This window comes from Falco biarmicus, chromosome 6 (assembly GCF_023638135.1).
Source record: "Falco biarmicus isolate bFalBia1 chromosome 6, bFalBia1.pri, whole genome shotgun sequence".
Classification (NCBI taxonomy): Eukaryota; Metazoa; Chordata; class Aves; order Falconiformes; family Falconidae; genus Falco; species Falco biarmicus.
The window spans coordinates 37,829,713-37,844,444 of record NC_079293.1 but is presented as its reverse complement, the minus strand read 5'-3'; the positions used below and the strand labels follow the sequence as shown (position 1 = coordinate 37,844,444).

Below are 14,732 nucleotides of genomic sequence, written 5' to 3'. Positions count from 1 at the left end.
CGCTCCTTGCCGTGCCAGTGGGCCTGACGGCCCCCCGCGACGCCCGGCTGCCCCCGGCCCCACAGGGCGCTGCTGCCGGGGTTCGCCCCCGTCAGAGCCCTGGCTGCCCCGGCCCTCGCTGCCCGCACCGTGCGGTACCCGTCGAGCGGCGGGGCCGGGCTCGGGGCGCACCGGGAGGGGGTCGGGGTGCAGCGGGCCGGGGGTGGGGGCGCTTCTCACCCCCTCAGGGGCTGCCGGTATTTGTACATGTTGATTCAGCAGGAGGCGGGGGGAAAACGAGCCGTTCGTGGGGAGCAAGCCGGCGTCCCCCCGGGAGCACCGGGGAGGGTTAATCGGCGAGGATCTGTGGGTCTGGGAGGAGAAAGCGGAGGCCGGGCTGGGGAGGGGGGAGGATAAGAGGAAAAGGGGAAGAGCGGCTCGGTGAGGTCGCACACCGCCAGGCTCCGCAGCCGCGGCAGTGCCTTCCCGCCGGCGGCGGACACCGGAGCGGTGGTGTGGGAGGGTTCCCCCTTCCCGTCCCAGTCTTTGCCTCCCGCTTCCCCCGCCCCGGGGAGACGAGGCTGTGGGGGGAGAAGCAAGCGACCCCCAGGGCTAGGCAGCACCCGCCCGAGGCGGAGGGAGGCGCGGCGCCCCGCGGTAGGCGGCGGGGTCCGGCGGAGCCCCCCGGGCAGAGCCCCCCGGGCAGAGCCTGCGCGGCGGGAGGGCGGCGGGAGCGGGGCGGCTGGGGAGCATCTCCCCGCCGGGGCTGGCTCTCGAGAAGCGAGAGAGGGAGAAACCGCCGCCTCCCTGCTGCACACCCGTCCCTAAAATTTCAAGGGCTGGGCTGGGGAAAAAGCAAATAGAGGACCCAAGCTGGGACCTCCCAGCCGGAGCGATTGAAAAGGAGCCAAAGCAGGCGTCGGGGGGGGGGAGCGCCATCCCGAGGAGAGTCCCCCTCCTCCGCTTCCCGGAGCCGCTGCGTGCCCGCCGCCGCCTCAGGATGTGGGTGCCGCTGCTGCTGCTGCTGCCGGAGCTGCTGCCCGCCGTGCCGGCCCAGAAGCTCTCCGCCCTGACGGTAAGGCCGCCCGTCGCTGGGCGCTGCGCACCGCCCGCCCGCCGGGTCGGTCCCCCGGGGCGCACCTGAGCGGGCTGATGCGCTGCATCCCCGGGCGGCCGCGCTCGCCCCCCGGCTGCCGGGCCGGGGGCTGCTGCCCGCTCCCCAGCTGAGGGGATGGGGGCTCCGCCGCGCCTGGCCCGGCAGGGCGGGGAGCAGCCGGCACCGCCGCCCCTGCGCGCTTCGCCAGGGCGGGCACGGCCCGCGGCAGCGAAGTGGAAGTTTACTGCGGGTCTCCGCAGCGCTTGGGGCCAGCGTTAACCTCCGTGCTAATGCTTTTATTTTCGCGAAAAGGAATAATGCTGTAGTGAGGTCCGCTTTTGGACCGTCTTGGGTTGACCGATTTTACTTTATTTTTAATTATAAGCGACGTGAAACAACCCAGTTTGGCTATTCCAGGCTCCATGATGCTAAACATGGAACTCTGCGTAGAGATGGGCGAGCCAATTCATTAGGCTGGCTAAATAAGCCATAACCACTTCTCTAGCCAAGACCTGAGGTTTGCAGCTAATAGCTCAGTTCAGTCTTCTTGTAGAGCTTGCAGTGTTTGCAAAGCTATAATTAATGCAATCTGTAGAAATAAAAACATTTTCCTTAAATGTGTTTTTAAACAAGTGCTTGAGTAAACATAACGGGCAGTGAGTACCTCTTTCAAGCTGTTTTAAGTGTTTTGGTGAGGGCTGTGCCCTTTAGAGTTTATTATGCTGAAGTTGCAGGCAGTTGCAAAGTGAAATAGACCCTATTTTTTTCTCAGTCTTTCAGAAAATTTCTGTAAAATACTGAGAGTTGGGTTTTTCCCTTTCTTTCTTTCTTTTTTTTTTTTTTTTTTTTCCTTTCTTTTTGAGTAAGGGTGGATAGGGACAGCTCAAGGAGAAACAGCGGTGGGGGATGTCTGAGCTGTTCATACCTGAAATTCTTCAGAAGAAGTTTTGCCTTCTTGTCTGGGTTTTTGTTGTTTTTTTTTTTTTTTTTTTTTAAATGGTAGATTAGAAGATGTTAATTGAAAACTTTAAAGGAATGAGTTTGCTCCATGAATTTTACAGTTTGTGGCACTTCAAAGTGTGGGATGGAGAAAGTCAAGTGATTCTCATCTTTTACTTTTTAAGACCCTCATTTGAAGCATTCTCAGACTGTTAGGTGACATATACTATTCTAGTTAACAGGTTAGCATTGCAATTTAACTCCAAGTTCACTTTCATAAAAGTGTAAACAGAATTTGCAAGGGATTACATGTCTATTCTTTTTTCTGTACATAAAAAAGTTCCAAATGTTAGTGTGGAAGCCAACTGGAAAAACGAAAATTAATTTGTCCAAATATAAAATAACAGTGGTTGTGACTGTTGTATCACCTTTAAATGATACATGACCCAGATGATGCCAAAGCCTATTGATAGATGTATATAAATCACTGCTGAATGTAGCTGTCATTCAGTGAGCGGTTTCCTGCCTCACAAAAGCGAAGAAAAATCTGGCCAAGGGCACTTGTGCAAACTCTTTAAAAATCAAATGTCATAGGCTCATGCAGATGTATTTGACTTCATTGTTAGCTAAGCGATGTCTGAAGTCCCTCTGTTCCATTTTTCACTCATCCAGAGCGTGTATTTTTCATTTCTGTACCTTATATTAGAGTGCATCTTTATGAACCCTGAACAGAAAAATCAATCCTGGTGGAATCCCCACCCTCTGCTACCAAAAAGGTAATGTCTTTGGAGACTGTAAGGTTTTGGACTGAATTGAACTTGAACATTTTGGTAGGGTTAGTTAGTTAGCCTTGTTAGTAGAGGACTGTAGGTAGTGAGCCCACACTAATTTTTCTGCTGCCTGTGCTCTTCTTACAGAGATGGCTAGCCTGCATGATTACTAGACTACATTAGAAATGTGTCCATTAAATGGGTAATGAACAGTCAGACACCTATAGGAAGAAAATGACGCACACAGACTTAGGCATACAAACTTTTTACATCTTTCCCACAAGACTAAACTTTGAATGAGGCAGGTTTATTTCTACTATTTGTATACTTCCCTATTTAAACAACAAAACCAGCAGTGCTATTGCAGCAGCAAATACCACAGTACTAAATCATTCCTTACTCCTGCAGTCATTTTACTTATAGTCCTCAGAATGTATAACCCCTTCCCACATGTACCCTTCTCAAATATTTCATGGATTGTATCTGCAATTGTAATTGTAAGGAAAAAAACCTCCAAGCTGTGTAGAAAGACCAAGAAAATGTATGACTTTTTTCACCTGCTGTGCCAGTGGCAGAGAACTACCGTTCCTTTCTACACATCAGATGAAGATTTTCTTTTTATTTGTGGTTGGAGGAATAGCAAAGACTGGTATTTTCATAAATAACCAGAGGCCACAGGGACAGAGCGTGTTTCACTGCAGACCTGCGCTTCATGAAAACTGCAGGATGATTATGGAGAAGGTGCACACACCCTTGATGTCATCACGCTGTTACAGGTATATGCAGCTTGCCAGGTGGTGCTAATATCACAGGCACAGTCTCCTTAACTGCAAAGGTAAATCTGCCATAGGATGAACCTTAGGAACAAAGTAATAATAAAATTGAAGTTCCCTCTAGCAGAAGCAACTCTAAAGTTAAGGTAATTTTGCAAAAGGCGACTACGTGGATCAGAGTTTTTTTTCCTTGCCTGTGTGTTGAACAGGTCTGGGTTCTAAGCGACAAACTGAATGATGGCCACACAGGGAGGGGAGTATCAGCATCTGTCTTTATGTTTTTCATCTGTCTAAACAGATTTTTGGGCTGTTTTAACTTCACGTGCTTACTAGCTCCAGAAGCAGAGTGAGTATTGTGTGCAGAGATGACTTTCAGTAGTTTACAGAGCTGTATCCCTGTGTAACCAGGAATAATATTTTTGCATTTCTCTTGGGCATAAATACCCAGAACAACCACTCATGTCTATAGTTCAGGTCAATATGTGATTTTCAGGTACTAGAAGATTTGCAATAGTCCAATGGCAAGAAATGACAGAATTTCCACACAAATAACACCTCCAAGAGATTTCTGATTGCCTAATAGTCTTATGTGACTGCAGGTCTGCAGGACCCGATGAGCATATGGCTTCTTACAACCTTGATAATAGCCATCAGGATAATTTCTGGCAGGTGGATACATCAGAAGAGTCAGTAGGTAGTTGAGATACATCAGGCAGTCTGGAGTCTGGTCCCCTGGTCCTCATGGCTGTATCTAAAGTGGGTGTATGAGTGTTTTAATATGTGCCTCTGCCCAAACTGTGGATGCAGCCAGAACTCTCTTGGGTCCCCCCTGTCTGTGTGTGAGGGTACAGGAGGCACGTGAGGGGTGGGTTGATGCACACCTGAATGTTGGGGAGCACCAGGGTCCAAGAGTTTTGAAGTTCTTGGGAGCTCAATAAGTTAGAGGTAGCCCAAAGGTACTTTGAATTTGTATCAGTCTTGGCCTCTTGTAATCAAAAAATATTCTGCTAAAGTTGCTCCTGAGTAGGAGCATATTGCAATAATAGGCAAAGTGAGGGGAAACATAATATTGCAGTTCTGAATTGCTAACTGAGCCACAGGGATGCATGGGGGAGGAGAACATTATTTAGTATTATATTTATTGTTATTTCGAATAAACAAACATTGGCAACAGAACAATGAATTTCATTCTGGAAAGGTAGGCTGAGAGCTGTCTCATAACAAACCATGAGATCTGGATGGACTGTAGCCAATTTGGCTGCTCCTAGTTTTTCCTCCCCTTGTGTCAAATGCTAATGTAAAACATTCTTACATTCCAGAAAATATCTTAAGTAGCCTTGTCCTTTTACCTTGTTTATGGAAAGGCAGGTAATAGCCTCAAATTCTTGTAACACATTGTTGAGCATTTTTGCAACGCTGTATTTTTATTCTGCTTTGTGACATGTGCCCATTCTTTCTGGATGTATGAAACCGATGAGAACTGAGCCTTACTGGCATATCGTGTAAGGGGAACAGTCATATCTTGAGTATGTAGGTACTTTTGTTTTGAAACACAATGTTTTGTAGGAAGCTCATTTTGTTCCTCGAATAAGTAGGTTTATGATCACTGCACTTACCACCACACTTACTTTGGCATCATTCGTGCTGTATTTTTGGAACCATCAGCTTAGCTTTTATCTCAGTTGCGGTGTTGTGTGTGCATGTACTTGTACAAACAATAGGGCACAAGTGTTTCTTATTTTAAAATCTTGATGACTTATAACATACCACAAACTATTTAGTTTTATTCTTTCAAAGCCTTGCTGAACCATGTGTCCTTCTCAATACAATATTGATCTTAGATCTTACAAAGGAAGAAAGTTTGCTTGAAATCACTTCTTGAAATGAACACCTCTGCCTGTTAAAAGTTCCTTTCATCAGAAAGTGAATATTTCAGGGAACAATTGTTTTCTTTTTCTCCCTTGGCACATGCTTTGTGAGTATTCAAAAGCATTTAATGCCCTGGATAGCTTCCACAACACTCACCAATATAAGATGGACCACTAAGGTAGTTCAGTAAAGGGAAGCTAAACACAATCAAAGCTTTCCAAGTTAAGGACCCGTTTGGATGGCGCCTGCAAACCCAAACATTTGGAAAAGTTACTCTAATTGTGACTGAAAAACCAAGACCACAAATAAAACTGTAAGTGGCTCCAGATCCTAACAGCATTGTTACTGCAAATGGGCATTGGTACAGCCAAGGGTACATCAGCTCTGAAAATAAAACACTTTCAAAAACGCTTCCTAGCAATAAACTCTCAAGACAATTCTCACTAAAGAAACAAAACCAAAACCTGTGAGAGTTATTATTGAAAGAGTCAGCAAAACTTTTGATCAGGGGTTAGAAGTAATTTTTCTGTATGCAGCCGACATACACTGGACCTTATAATGCGAAAGACATAAGGGAGATGGAAGGCTGACTGCACACCCGTAGGATTTTAAAAGTAGAAGTGAAGACCACAAGTGAATGTGGGTGGGGAGGGAAGAGCAGGACAGAGGAAACAAAAAGAAGTAGATTATGCATATTCTGACCAGTTGTGATGCTTTCATCCATCCCCTCTTGCCCACTGAATACCTTGAGGAACAGCCATGTGTATTCCTTGACAGTCAGCAAGTCTCAAGGTTCATTTTGAGAAGCCTCCAAAGGTTTAGCTGCTATCCAAAACCTATCTGAACCCTATTGGCTTGGAAATTGGGCTATGAATCTTTTCAAGATCTGGCTCACGCAGGACTTTGCTAGTGTTTCCATTTCTTCAGCCAGACCAGCCTCACCACAGGCGCAGCCATTTTCACGGAATTTTGGTACTTGCATTTCCTGTCAGGGCTGAGACCAGGACGTGTGGAGGCGCCTGAAAATTAAAAACTGAGTAAGAAAGAGTTGGGATCAAAGACCTGTTTTTGAATGGCACATGAAGGCCTGCGTTTGGTTCAGGAGTGGCATTTTTGATCTGAATAAATTTGTATGTTCTTGGGGAAGCTGCAGAATGCATGGAGCTTACAGTTTGCAAAGGACTCGGGGATTTCCAAACATTTTGTATTTCCTTTAGGATCAAACCCCAAAAGCTTCTTAATTTTCTGGTTGGTTCAATATTGTGTTTGGAGGAGGATTCTTAAAAAGTTCAGATGAAAGATCCATGTGAAGGTCATTTCACAGTGAGAAGTTGGAATGTTTTCTTCAGAAATATAGTCAAAACAGTTTTGACCTGTGTGAATACTACCCTCCCCTCCTCTGCCCCTCTGCTGTCTTCTACAACAAAATTCTGGTGATGCCAATCATTCTGGTCTTAATGACCCCGCGTAATCTCATGGGGTATGCTTCTGTTAACATTTCTCTATCCACTTCTGGTTATTAGTTGATAATCACTGCCTTCATATTTATCTACAGTGGTAGATAAAACACTTTCCAGTGCAGCATTGACTGTAAGCCTGAAAAGAGGAAATGCGTCAGGAAAAAACTTACAGTTTACAATATGCTGATGCTGCACAGAATAATTTGTGCCAAAGGAAAAGGAGGGATAACTTAAGATGTAACAAGAAATTGGACATAAGAAAAGAACTGAGCAGAGATGAGCAAGTATAGCATAAATAGGTGCATTTTTTCCTGCACTTTTCCAATCTTTGCCTAGTTGCTCCATCTACATAGGGAATTCCTCTGAATTACAGCCATTGGTGTAGTGCAACGGTGTGCATGGGATACAAGGATACAAACTTTGGTTACAGGGAGGTGAAAGCTACCCAAAAGCATAGGGACTGCTATTTAGATTGATGTGGTAACACTTAGTATTGGCAGTTTTCTTAATGTGACTTAACCAAATTATGAGTGGTCTTCAAAGAAGCAAAGTTAACATAGGGTCATGTCTTACCACAGAACCCGTGAAGTAAGTTTGTGTGGAGTCTGTCCCCCAAACTGAAGTTTTAGCCAGTCCTTGCAGAAAAAAATGCCTTGATGAGTTAGTAACTGCCCTCAGTAATTCCCCCTTCCCGCCCCTCCCCCCCCCCTTTCTAATTTATTAGCTTTTAAAAATGACCACTAAGTATTTCATCAGCTGCTGAAAATCCAGGCTAATAGAGAATACATCCTAGAATTCTTGTTGGGGCGGAAAGAGAAAACATTTCCTGAAGGCCATCCTTTCCAGCTCTCTCCCTGGCTTGCTCAGTGTGCTGCTACAAAACTCGCTCAAGAATGTTTACCTCATACCTATCCAAAACCTAGATTTTTTTCTTCGTTTACTTTAGGCTGCTTGTTCTGTCATCTTCAGAGCCACTGAGTACAGTTTTTTTTCTTTTGTGTTACCTTAATTTTTTTCTGAAGCTGTAATAGTATACCTTCTTGTCTTTTAGGTGTTCGTTTTAAACTGTATACAAATTAGCTGTCATACATATGCTATAAATCTTTGACTTTCTGTCCTAGAGCACCTAAAGAGTACTTACATGAAAACAAAGAAAAATTCCATTGCTCTGGAATGCTCTTTCTTTATTTATGCCATGGCTGCTTGCTGTATTTTACAGATTTTCAGGATAGAATTGCTGCCATAAAGTGCTCACAGTCTTTTGCTCAGGCTAGATTTATCGTACATTTATCAATATCCTGACCTTTGTTCAGGATTAAAGCAAGATACTGTCAGTGAATAAGCAGCGTAAATGCTCAGGAGAGGTCTGTACATTTTTCTGAAATTAAATTAATATCAGATAAAGAGTAATTTTAATGGTAATCAGGATGGCCTCGGTATGATCTGTGCAGCAAGCTGCAGTACAAAGAAAACCTATGGATTGCAGGCATACGTGGATGTTGGGGAGGGAAGGGAATGACTCAGTTTTATTATCTTTCTCTTGCTCTTATCTGGAGTAAAGCGGAGGAGTGGTAGAACTTAGTCTGAGTAAAAGTCTGTCATTGAGTCTCATTACTACTTTGGAGGAGGGGGAGAAGGGAGGGGGACATTTTGGTGGACACACAAAAACCATCTAGCCATATTTTAACCATAACACGACTACGTGAACAAAAACGCTATTAAACCAGACCACGTGTCCTAAAGTATCACAGGGCACAAAGTGTGGGTTCTAGGTCATGCAGTCTAGAGAAATGATTCCCAAACTTTTTTCTTTGCTAGGTGCTGCTCTTGACAGTGGCATCTTTCTGCTAATGGTAGAACCGGGACCCATTTTTGGAAAATACAAAGTGAAAGTATGGTGTTGGCAGCATGTTGGAAAGGTGGTGATATTAAAATGTGAGAATCTCTTCTCAGTGAGGCTGATACATGCATGCCATGCTGGCTGCAGTGCACTTGCCTTCATCCAAACACACTGGATTCCCATTTGGGTCTGCGAGATGAACCTAATGTTCTTAAGAGGAGGGTTACTATCGGAGTCAGGTATTGTAAGGACACGTTCAATATGGCTTCTGAACTGGGCAGTTGCCCCAGTTAATATATTTCTCCTCATGTCCATCTGCATAGGTGAAGAAGTATTTAATACATTTAGTCAGAGTGTTTTAATAAGTTCTTGTCCGCTTTAGCACCCACATTGGTGCCACTTATTGCAGCCGAAGGAGTGCCAGCAAAGCTGACCCAGGCTCTGTAAGGCTGTATTTGCCAAGTGCTGTGGTCACTGTGGGCCACCTTGTCGTGCCAATAGTGCTGTATGGCACCGCCCAAGGCCAGTGAGTAGCCATCATGTGGACTGATGTGCCTATCAGAGTGAAAAATCACTGTAGCAAATGTCACTTTCAAAGTAAAAATTTATATCTAAAAATGAAATCAAATAAGTCAAACCTGGTTCCAAGTATGCTACGTTGTAGTGGAGGTTAGCATATATTCTAAAGAAACTTTTGTTCCCACAAGAGGATACAGAAATGAAAAAAGACTGGCAACAAAGAAACTAAAGAAGGCTTTGACTTGACCATATGTTTATTTGTTTATTAAATTATCTCTGGTCTGTAGGATGGCTTCCTTGTGGGAGACAGCCATCACAGACTTCAGAGACATAAGATGAAAAGCAGAGAGGGGAGGTCTATACAGATCTTTCTCCTCCTGTCCATTCCATTGCGAATACACCTTGGTGGCATCACTTGCACAGTATCCTTAGGGGCAGGGAGGTCACCTGTCTTCTTCTGGGACCCTTTAGGGATCCACCACGGGAGGGAGTTCAAGTGCAGCACAGTCTGGGGAGGGCTGGAAGTAGGGGAACCCCTGGCTTCTCTACCCTGTGCCAGTCCCCAGGGGAGGAGGGGGAAAACTGGGGACCTTCTTTTTTTAGTACGTGCCCCTCAGGTGCCCATCAGATAGATCCTCAAATGGGAAAAATCTCAACAGAAACCACTGAAAGGTAGAATGTGGTTCTGTAAAAGTAAAATGTCCTTAATGACATGGCTCTCCTTGACTTTAATTATCCATTAGCACTCGTGAGAGCTCAGAGCAGACTGGTGTGGACAGGAGGGAAAATATGGCCAAACATATGAGCTGCTCTTGACTGTGGGACACCAGGAGGCATTCAGCCTGCAGAATGCCTATGGCCTATTCATTTCATTACATGCATCCATATTATTTCTTTTTGCAGCATTTATTACATGAATTCTGGTGAACAAGACAAAACAAAGTGGACAACTTATTTTCCACACTGTATTAAATGGGATTATATTTCAGACTGGGTCCTCCTGAGAAGGCATTTTTCAAGCATGTCAAATTCTTGATAGATTTCAGCCTAAGTGGATTTAGTTGCAAATCTGAACTTTGAACAGGAGATTTTATCTTTCCATCTTGTTTCCTTCTTGAAAGGTTCCATAAATTACATTTCTACGAGAAAGGGAAAGATTTTTTGAAAGAAATGTTCATTTGGTAAATTGCTCTTCTGTTTAAGTTTCCCCTTTTCAGGTGCTGAATGACTCCCAGAGCAAAAGTTCTGTCATTGCTTGGTGATGGACTTCTATTAGCTTGCAATAAAATTACAAGGCAATGTTCATGCACTGATAATGGATTTCTTTCTGAAGGAAAAATAACAAAAAGCAGAGCTCAAATGTCTACTTGTCTGCACCTAGTGCAGTAATTTTCTCCAGTGCAAAATGGGTATACAGTGCTGCTCTTCTGAAGTGTCAGCGTTTATGTTCATTAGATGGAAGACTGGGAGAGATGCAAGGCAATGAGAAAGTTAGAGTATTTTCTACTAGATGGTAAAGCCAGATCTGACACCAAGATGAAACGGCTGATGGAGATTGCTTTATGTGTCTGGGTGGCTGGTGACAAACCCACAGAAGCACAGCAGACAGCACTGCTGATCTGATAGAGTAAATGGTGAGATAATAACCAATTCACAAAACATACAGTGTTGAGGGAAAACCAAAATAAAGAGCTAGCAGAAACCCCACTAGCAGGAATAAGCCCAAGGGACTCAAAGCTGACATCCTTTGTGACTCACTTTTGACTGGGCTGTCTCTGGCCTCTGCAGATTTTTCTCCAACCTTCTCCTTCTCCATACAGTTGATCTTCTTCCCTTTGTACATTTTCTTCCCTAGTGTTTTTATGCCTTGTCTATGTATAGACTGTGAGCTGTTTGGGTTTGTACCATGTTTTGGGCAAAAGAGCCTCATTCTTGGTTAGCCCTCTTGGTCTACCATCGTTATCAAGTGCAATAATAAATAAGAGTAAATCTTGAATGAGACCTGCTTACAGATGAGGCTGAACACAAATAATGGAGTTAGCTGGACAGTTGTGGTCTAGTTCTTTACATCCTCTGCATAGTATCCAAGCTGGCTAGACTTGCCTGTTTGTTTTTTTTTTTTTTTTTCCTTTTGAACCCAGTCTACCCTTTGTAAAGAATTGGAACAATCAGTTCAGCACTACAGGAAGAGATGAGCAAAAGATTCTATTCCCTGGTCTTGTCATGCTGCTGGCCAAAGGGTTCTGCATAGTGCTGAGGGCCAAGTGTCATCTGCTTGGTATTTCCTGACTTGCAAGAGCCTAGTGTTTCAACCTTATCATTGCTTTAAAGCTGGGGTTCTCAGGCTGTGGAATGTGTTTCCGTTTGTGGTGCAAAACTCTCCCCTAAAAAAAACCCACAGCCCTGCACCAGTGCAGCCTGGTCTTTCCTGCAAAGCATAAAGGGAATGTTTGGATGCCTTTTCCTCTTTTTGCATGTAGCTTAGCATGGAACTGGAAGCTTCTCTAACTGCTGCCCTTCCCCACCTTTTCTTGAGGAAGAAAAGATGGGTCTGGATGCAAGATATGTCCATCCTGTGGATGCAGACAAAAAACAGAGCTGTTCTTGCTGCTGCATTCACCACCTCTTGAATGTACTCTTTTTCTATAGCAGCAGCACCAAGAACCCTCTAGGAAAACTGGTCCAAAGTCTCTCTTGACAACCTCAAAGTGGTGTCAAGCATTATCAAGGAGCACAGATCTTCTTCCTATAGGCTACTTGGGGCTTCAAAATGTTATCCGTCAGCTGTAATAAATTCCCTAGATTGTTATCTCCTTTGTGAAGACTATCCATGTCAGTCATACATGTGTATGCAGGGGTGGACTATATACATTCCAACACAATGCTTTTCTTCCTTTTGTTTTCCAACGGTGATTGGAAAACTCCCATAAAATTCTGAAGTTTCCTTGGGCTTAATAACCAGAATTTAAGACATTTTTTCCTGAAGTCTATGCAATTTGATCTGACCCCTTTGATCTGATTTTTTTTTTTCCTTTTTGTTTATTTGTGTGTTTTGGTTTAAGAAAGGGGACAATGCATAGGAGGTTAGTGTTAGTTTTCATTTGACAGGATTTCTGAGTTGCTAGGTTTTGACTGTGTCGGAGATGCTGCAGGACAGATGTGTTTGGTAGTTGATAAGTTTGTGTTATCTAAAGACTGAAAAGAACACCACCTCCCTTCAAATCTCAAGTCAGGTCCACTTCAGGAACTGCCTCAGGCAATAGTTGGGTTTATTTTAGTAGCTCTCTTGACTATTATCCTAAATGATGAGAGAACAGAAAGGCCTTTTACTGTTTGAATTGCTTATTATGACAGGAGCAATCAAGAAGTTACAGTTTCTCTCCTTGGACACTAAAGTAAATTATTTCTTTAAAACTGCTATCCTGAGTCTTGTCCACACACCTGGGGGTGAGGAAGCTCCAAAGTGAGATTCATTTTACAAACATATCGGGAAATCACACTCATTTAATACGAGTAAGAAGCAATCAGAAGTGCTCAATGAAATTAGGTGGTTACAAATGTAAAAACTCCTTATTTCCTCCTGACAGCAACGAAAGCAGTGTCAGCGATGCAATGAAATTCCCTCAAGGGATCTTCATATCAGTGAGTTAAACATTAGAAAGAGTGCACATGATGGATGGAAAAGCTTGAGAGGAACTGACAAGTCTATCAAAGCTGTAGGGGGTCACAGTTCATATTCTACAGCTATTTTGTGGTATGCAGGATGTCTTTCAGGAAGAACCCTGCAGCTATCTGCTGTCAGCAACAGCAAAGCAGGTGTGCATGTGTGTCTGAGAGGCAGAAATAGATGCTTTCTATTTCTCATACCTGATGTTTCTTGCTTGAATGCAACACCTTCTAAAACTTTGCGATTATATTTTAAATATTTCTTTCTGGTTTTGCTAGAACATTACTGTTTAGTGGAGTGTCATTTAGGTGTTGTTAACAAAGTATAATTTGAGCTAATTACTTAATTTCCTATCAGTTCTTTGTGACTGTAAAATGGCTTGAGGGCTGCATATGTCATAGGCACACATTCTGTGTCCTGCATTGTTTAATAAGTGGTGGGATGTGCGCCAGGTGTCTGCAAGGCAGTTCGAAGAGTGGGACAGCATAGGTGAGGGGAAGTAAGTTGGTTTGCCCCCCTACTACATAATTTTGAGAGACCAGAAATGATTCTGCCTCATCATGCTGCAGTCCCCAATAAAAAGAGGGGTCACAACTGCAGCTTCTGTCCTGGCCCTCTGGAATATCAGTTTGCTTTTGTACACCCTCTTGTGACTGGGAGAGCGGAGATGCCCGAGGCAGGCACTCAACAGAAGTAAGTTTGAAGCTCTCTGATCGTGTCATGTGTGTCACGGATAGAGGAGCTGAAGGTACAGCTGCACATAGGTGCCAGAGGCTTTGTATGATGGTGATTCAAATATTCCACAGTCTTAATAATGGATGCATCCAACCTTCTCAAACCGCACCCTCCTGAGTCCAGTGGGAGTTTGAGCAATGCAAAGTTGGACATGTGTCTGTCCTCTTGACTCTGGAACAAGGGAAGCTTTATTTAGTCTACTGAAAGGAATGAAGGAGAATTAACTTGACTGTGGGTGTCCCCTGTAAGGGCAGGAGCTTGCAGAGGAGCTTGGGGAGATGATTGCAGTACCTGAAACTGATACTGTCGATGAGCATGTTTGGACATGAGGCCTTGGAGACATGATAAAATCTGTCAATCTGTACATGTCTGTGTGGTGGGACTGTTCATACCCCTGCCCCTCAAATATAAAAGAATCATGTTGTTAGCTTTTTGTACATACAGGTAGAGAGTGATCAGCTGAAGGATACCACTGGGCATATACCAGAGGAATGGCACAAAATCACCCGTCCCTGCTCTCTGCTGCTACCGAGTGGTATTTACTTTCCTGAATCAACCTTGTCATCATATTAATGCTTCTTGCATATTGTTGGCAAAAAACTACAGAACTTAAAGTTCCACTGAAATAGCCACTAACTTGTGAAATAAAGCTTGTTAAATCCTGTCCACCTTTCACTCTTCAGGGCAAATATAGCTCAGTCTCTTGACAGGACATTCATAAGTTGAAGCTAAATCCTCCATTCACCAAAACCATTATAACAAAAGTGTTGGTCCAGTATTTTTGGTGAAAATAATGGTTTTGATTTTGGCAGCAAGGGGAGACTCCCTTTTGAGAGCCAGCCATTCTTAAGTGGTATGCTGTGTGAAGGCTTCAAAGTCTGTTCTGGGAGCCAAACGCTGGCTGAAAGGTACGTGAATGTGGTGGAGGCACTGAGTCAGCTGAAATAGAAGTGAGCAGAACCTGTAATAAAGGTCAACAGAATGGGGAGCTGTACTCATGCTAAAAGTGTGAGAAGAAAAGAGCTCTAGTGTCAGTATTTTTCCTTTTTCTCCCCTCTCCCTCCAAATGGTATGTTTGTTCCAAA

General features: G+C 44.0%; 1 protein-coding gene across 7 annotated transcripts in view; it reads left to right on the top strand.

Annotated features, from left to right (window-relative positions):
- Positions 1-410: 410 nt before the first annotated feature.
- Positions 411-14,732, top strand: part of SMOC2 (SPARC related modular calcium binding 2) — a 149,709-nt gene continuing 135,387 nt past the window's right edge. For 3 of the 7 annotated variants that reach the window (XM_056343952.1, XM_056343951.1, XM_056343950.1), the window contains exon 1: positions 411-1,054. In XM_056343952.1, coding sequence (XP_056199927.1) covers positions 980-1,054 — 75 coding nt within the window. In that variant the 5' untranslated portion in view covers positions 411-979. The remainder of the gene's footprint in view (positions 1,055-14,732) is intronic. The other 4 variants (XM_056343956.1, XM_056343954.1, XM_056343949.1 and 1 more) reach the window with 2 other exon arrangements.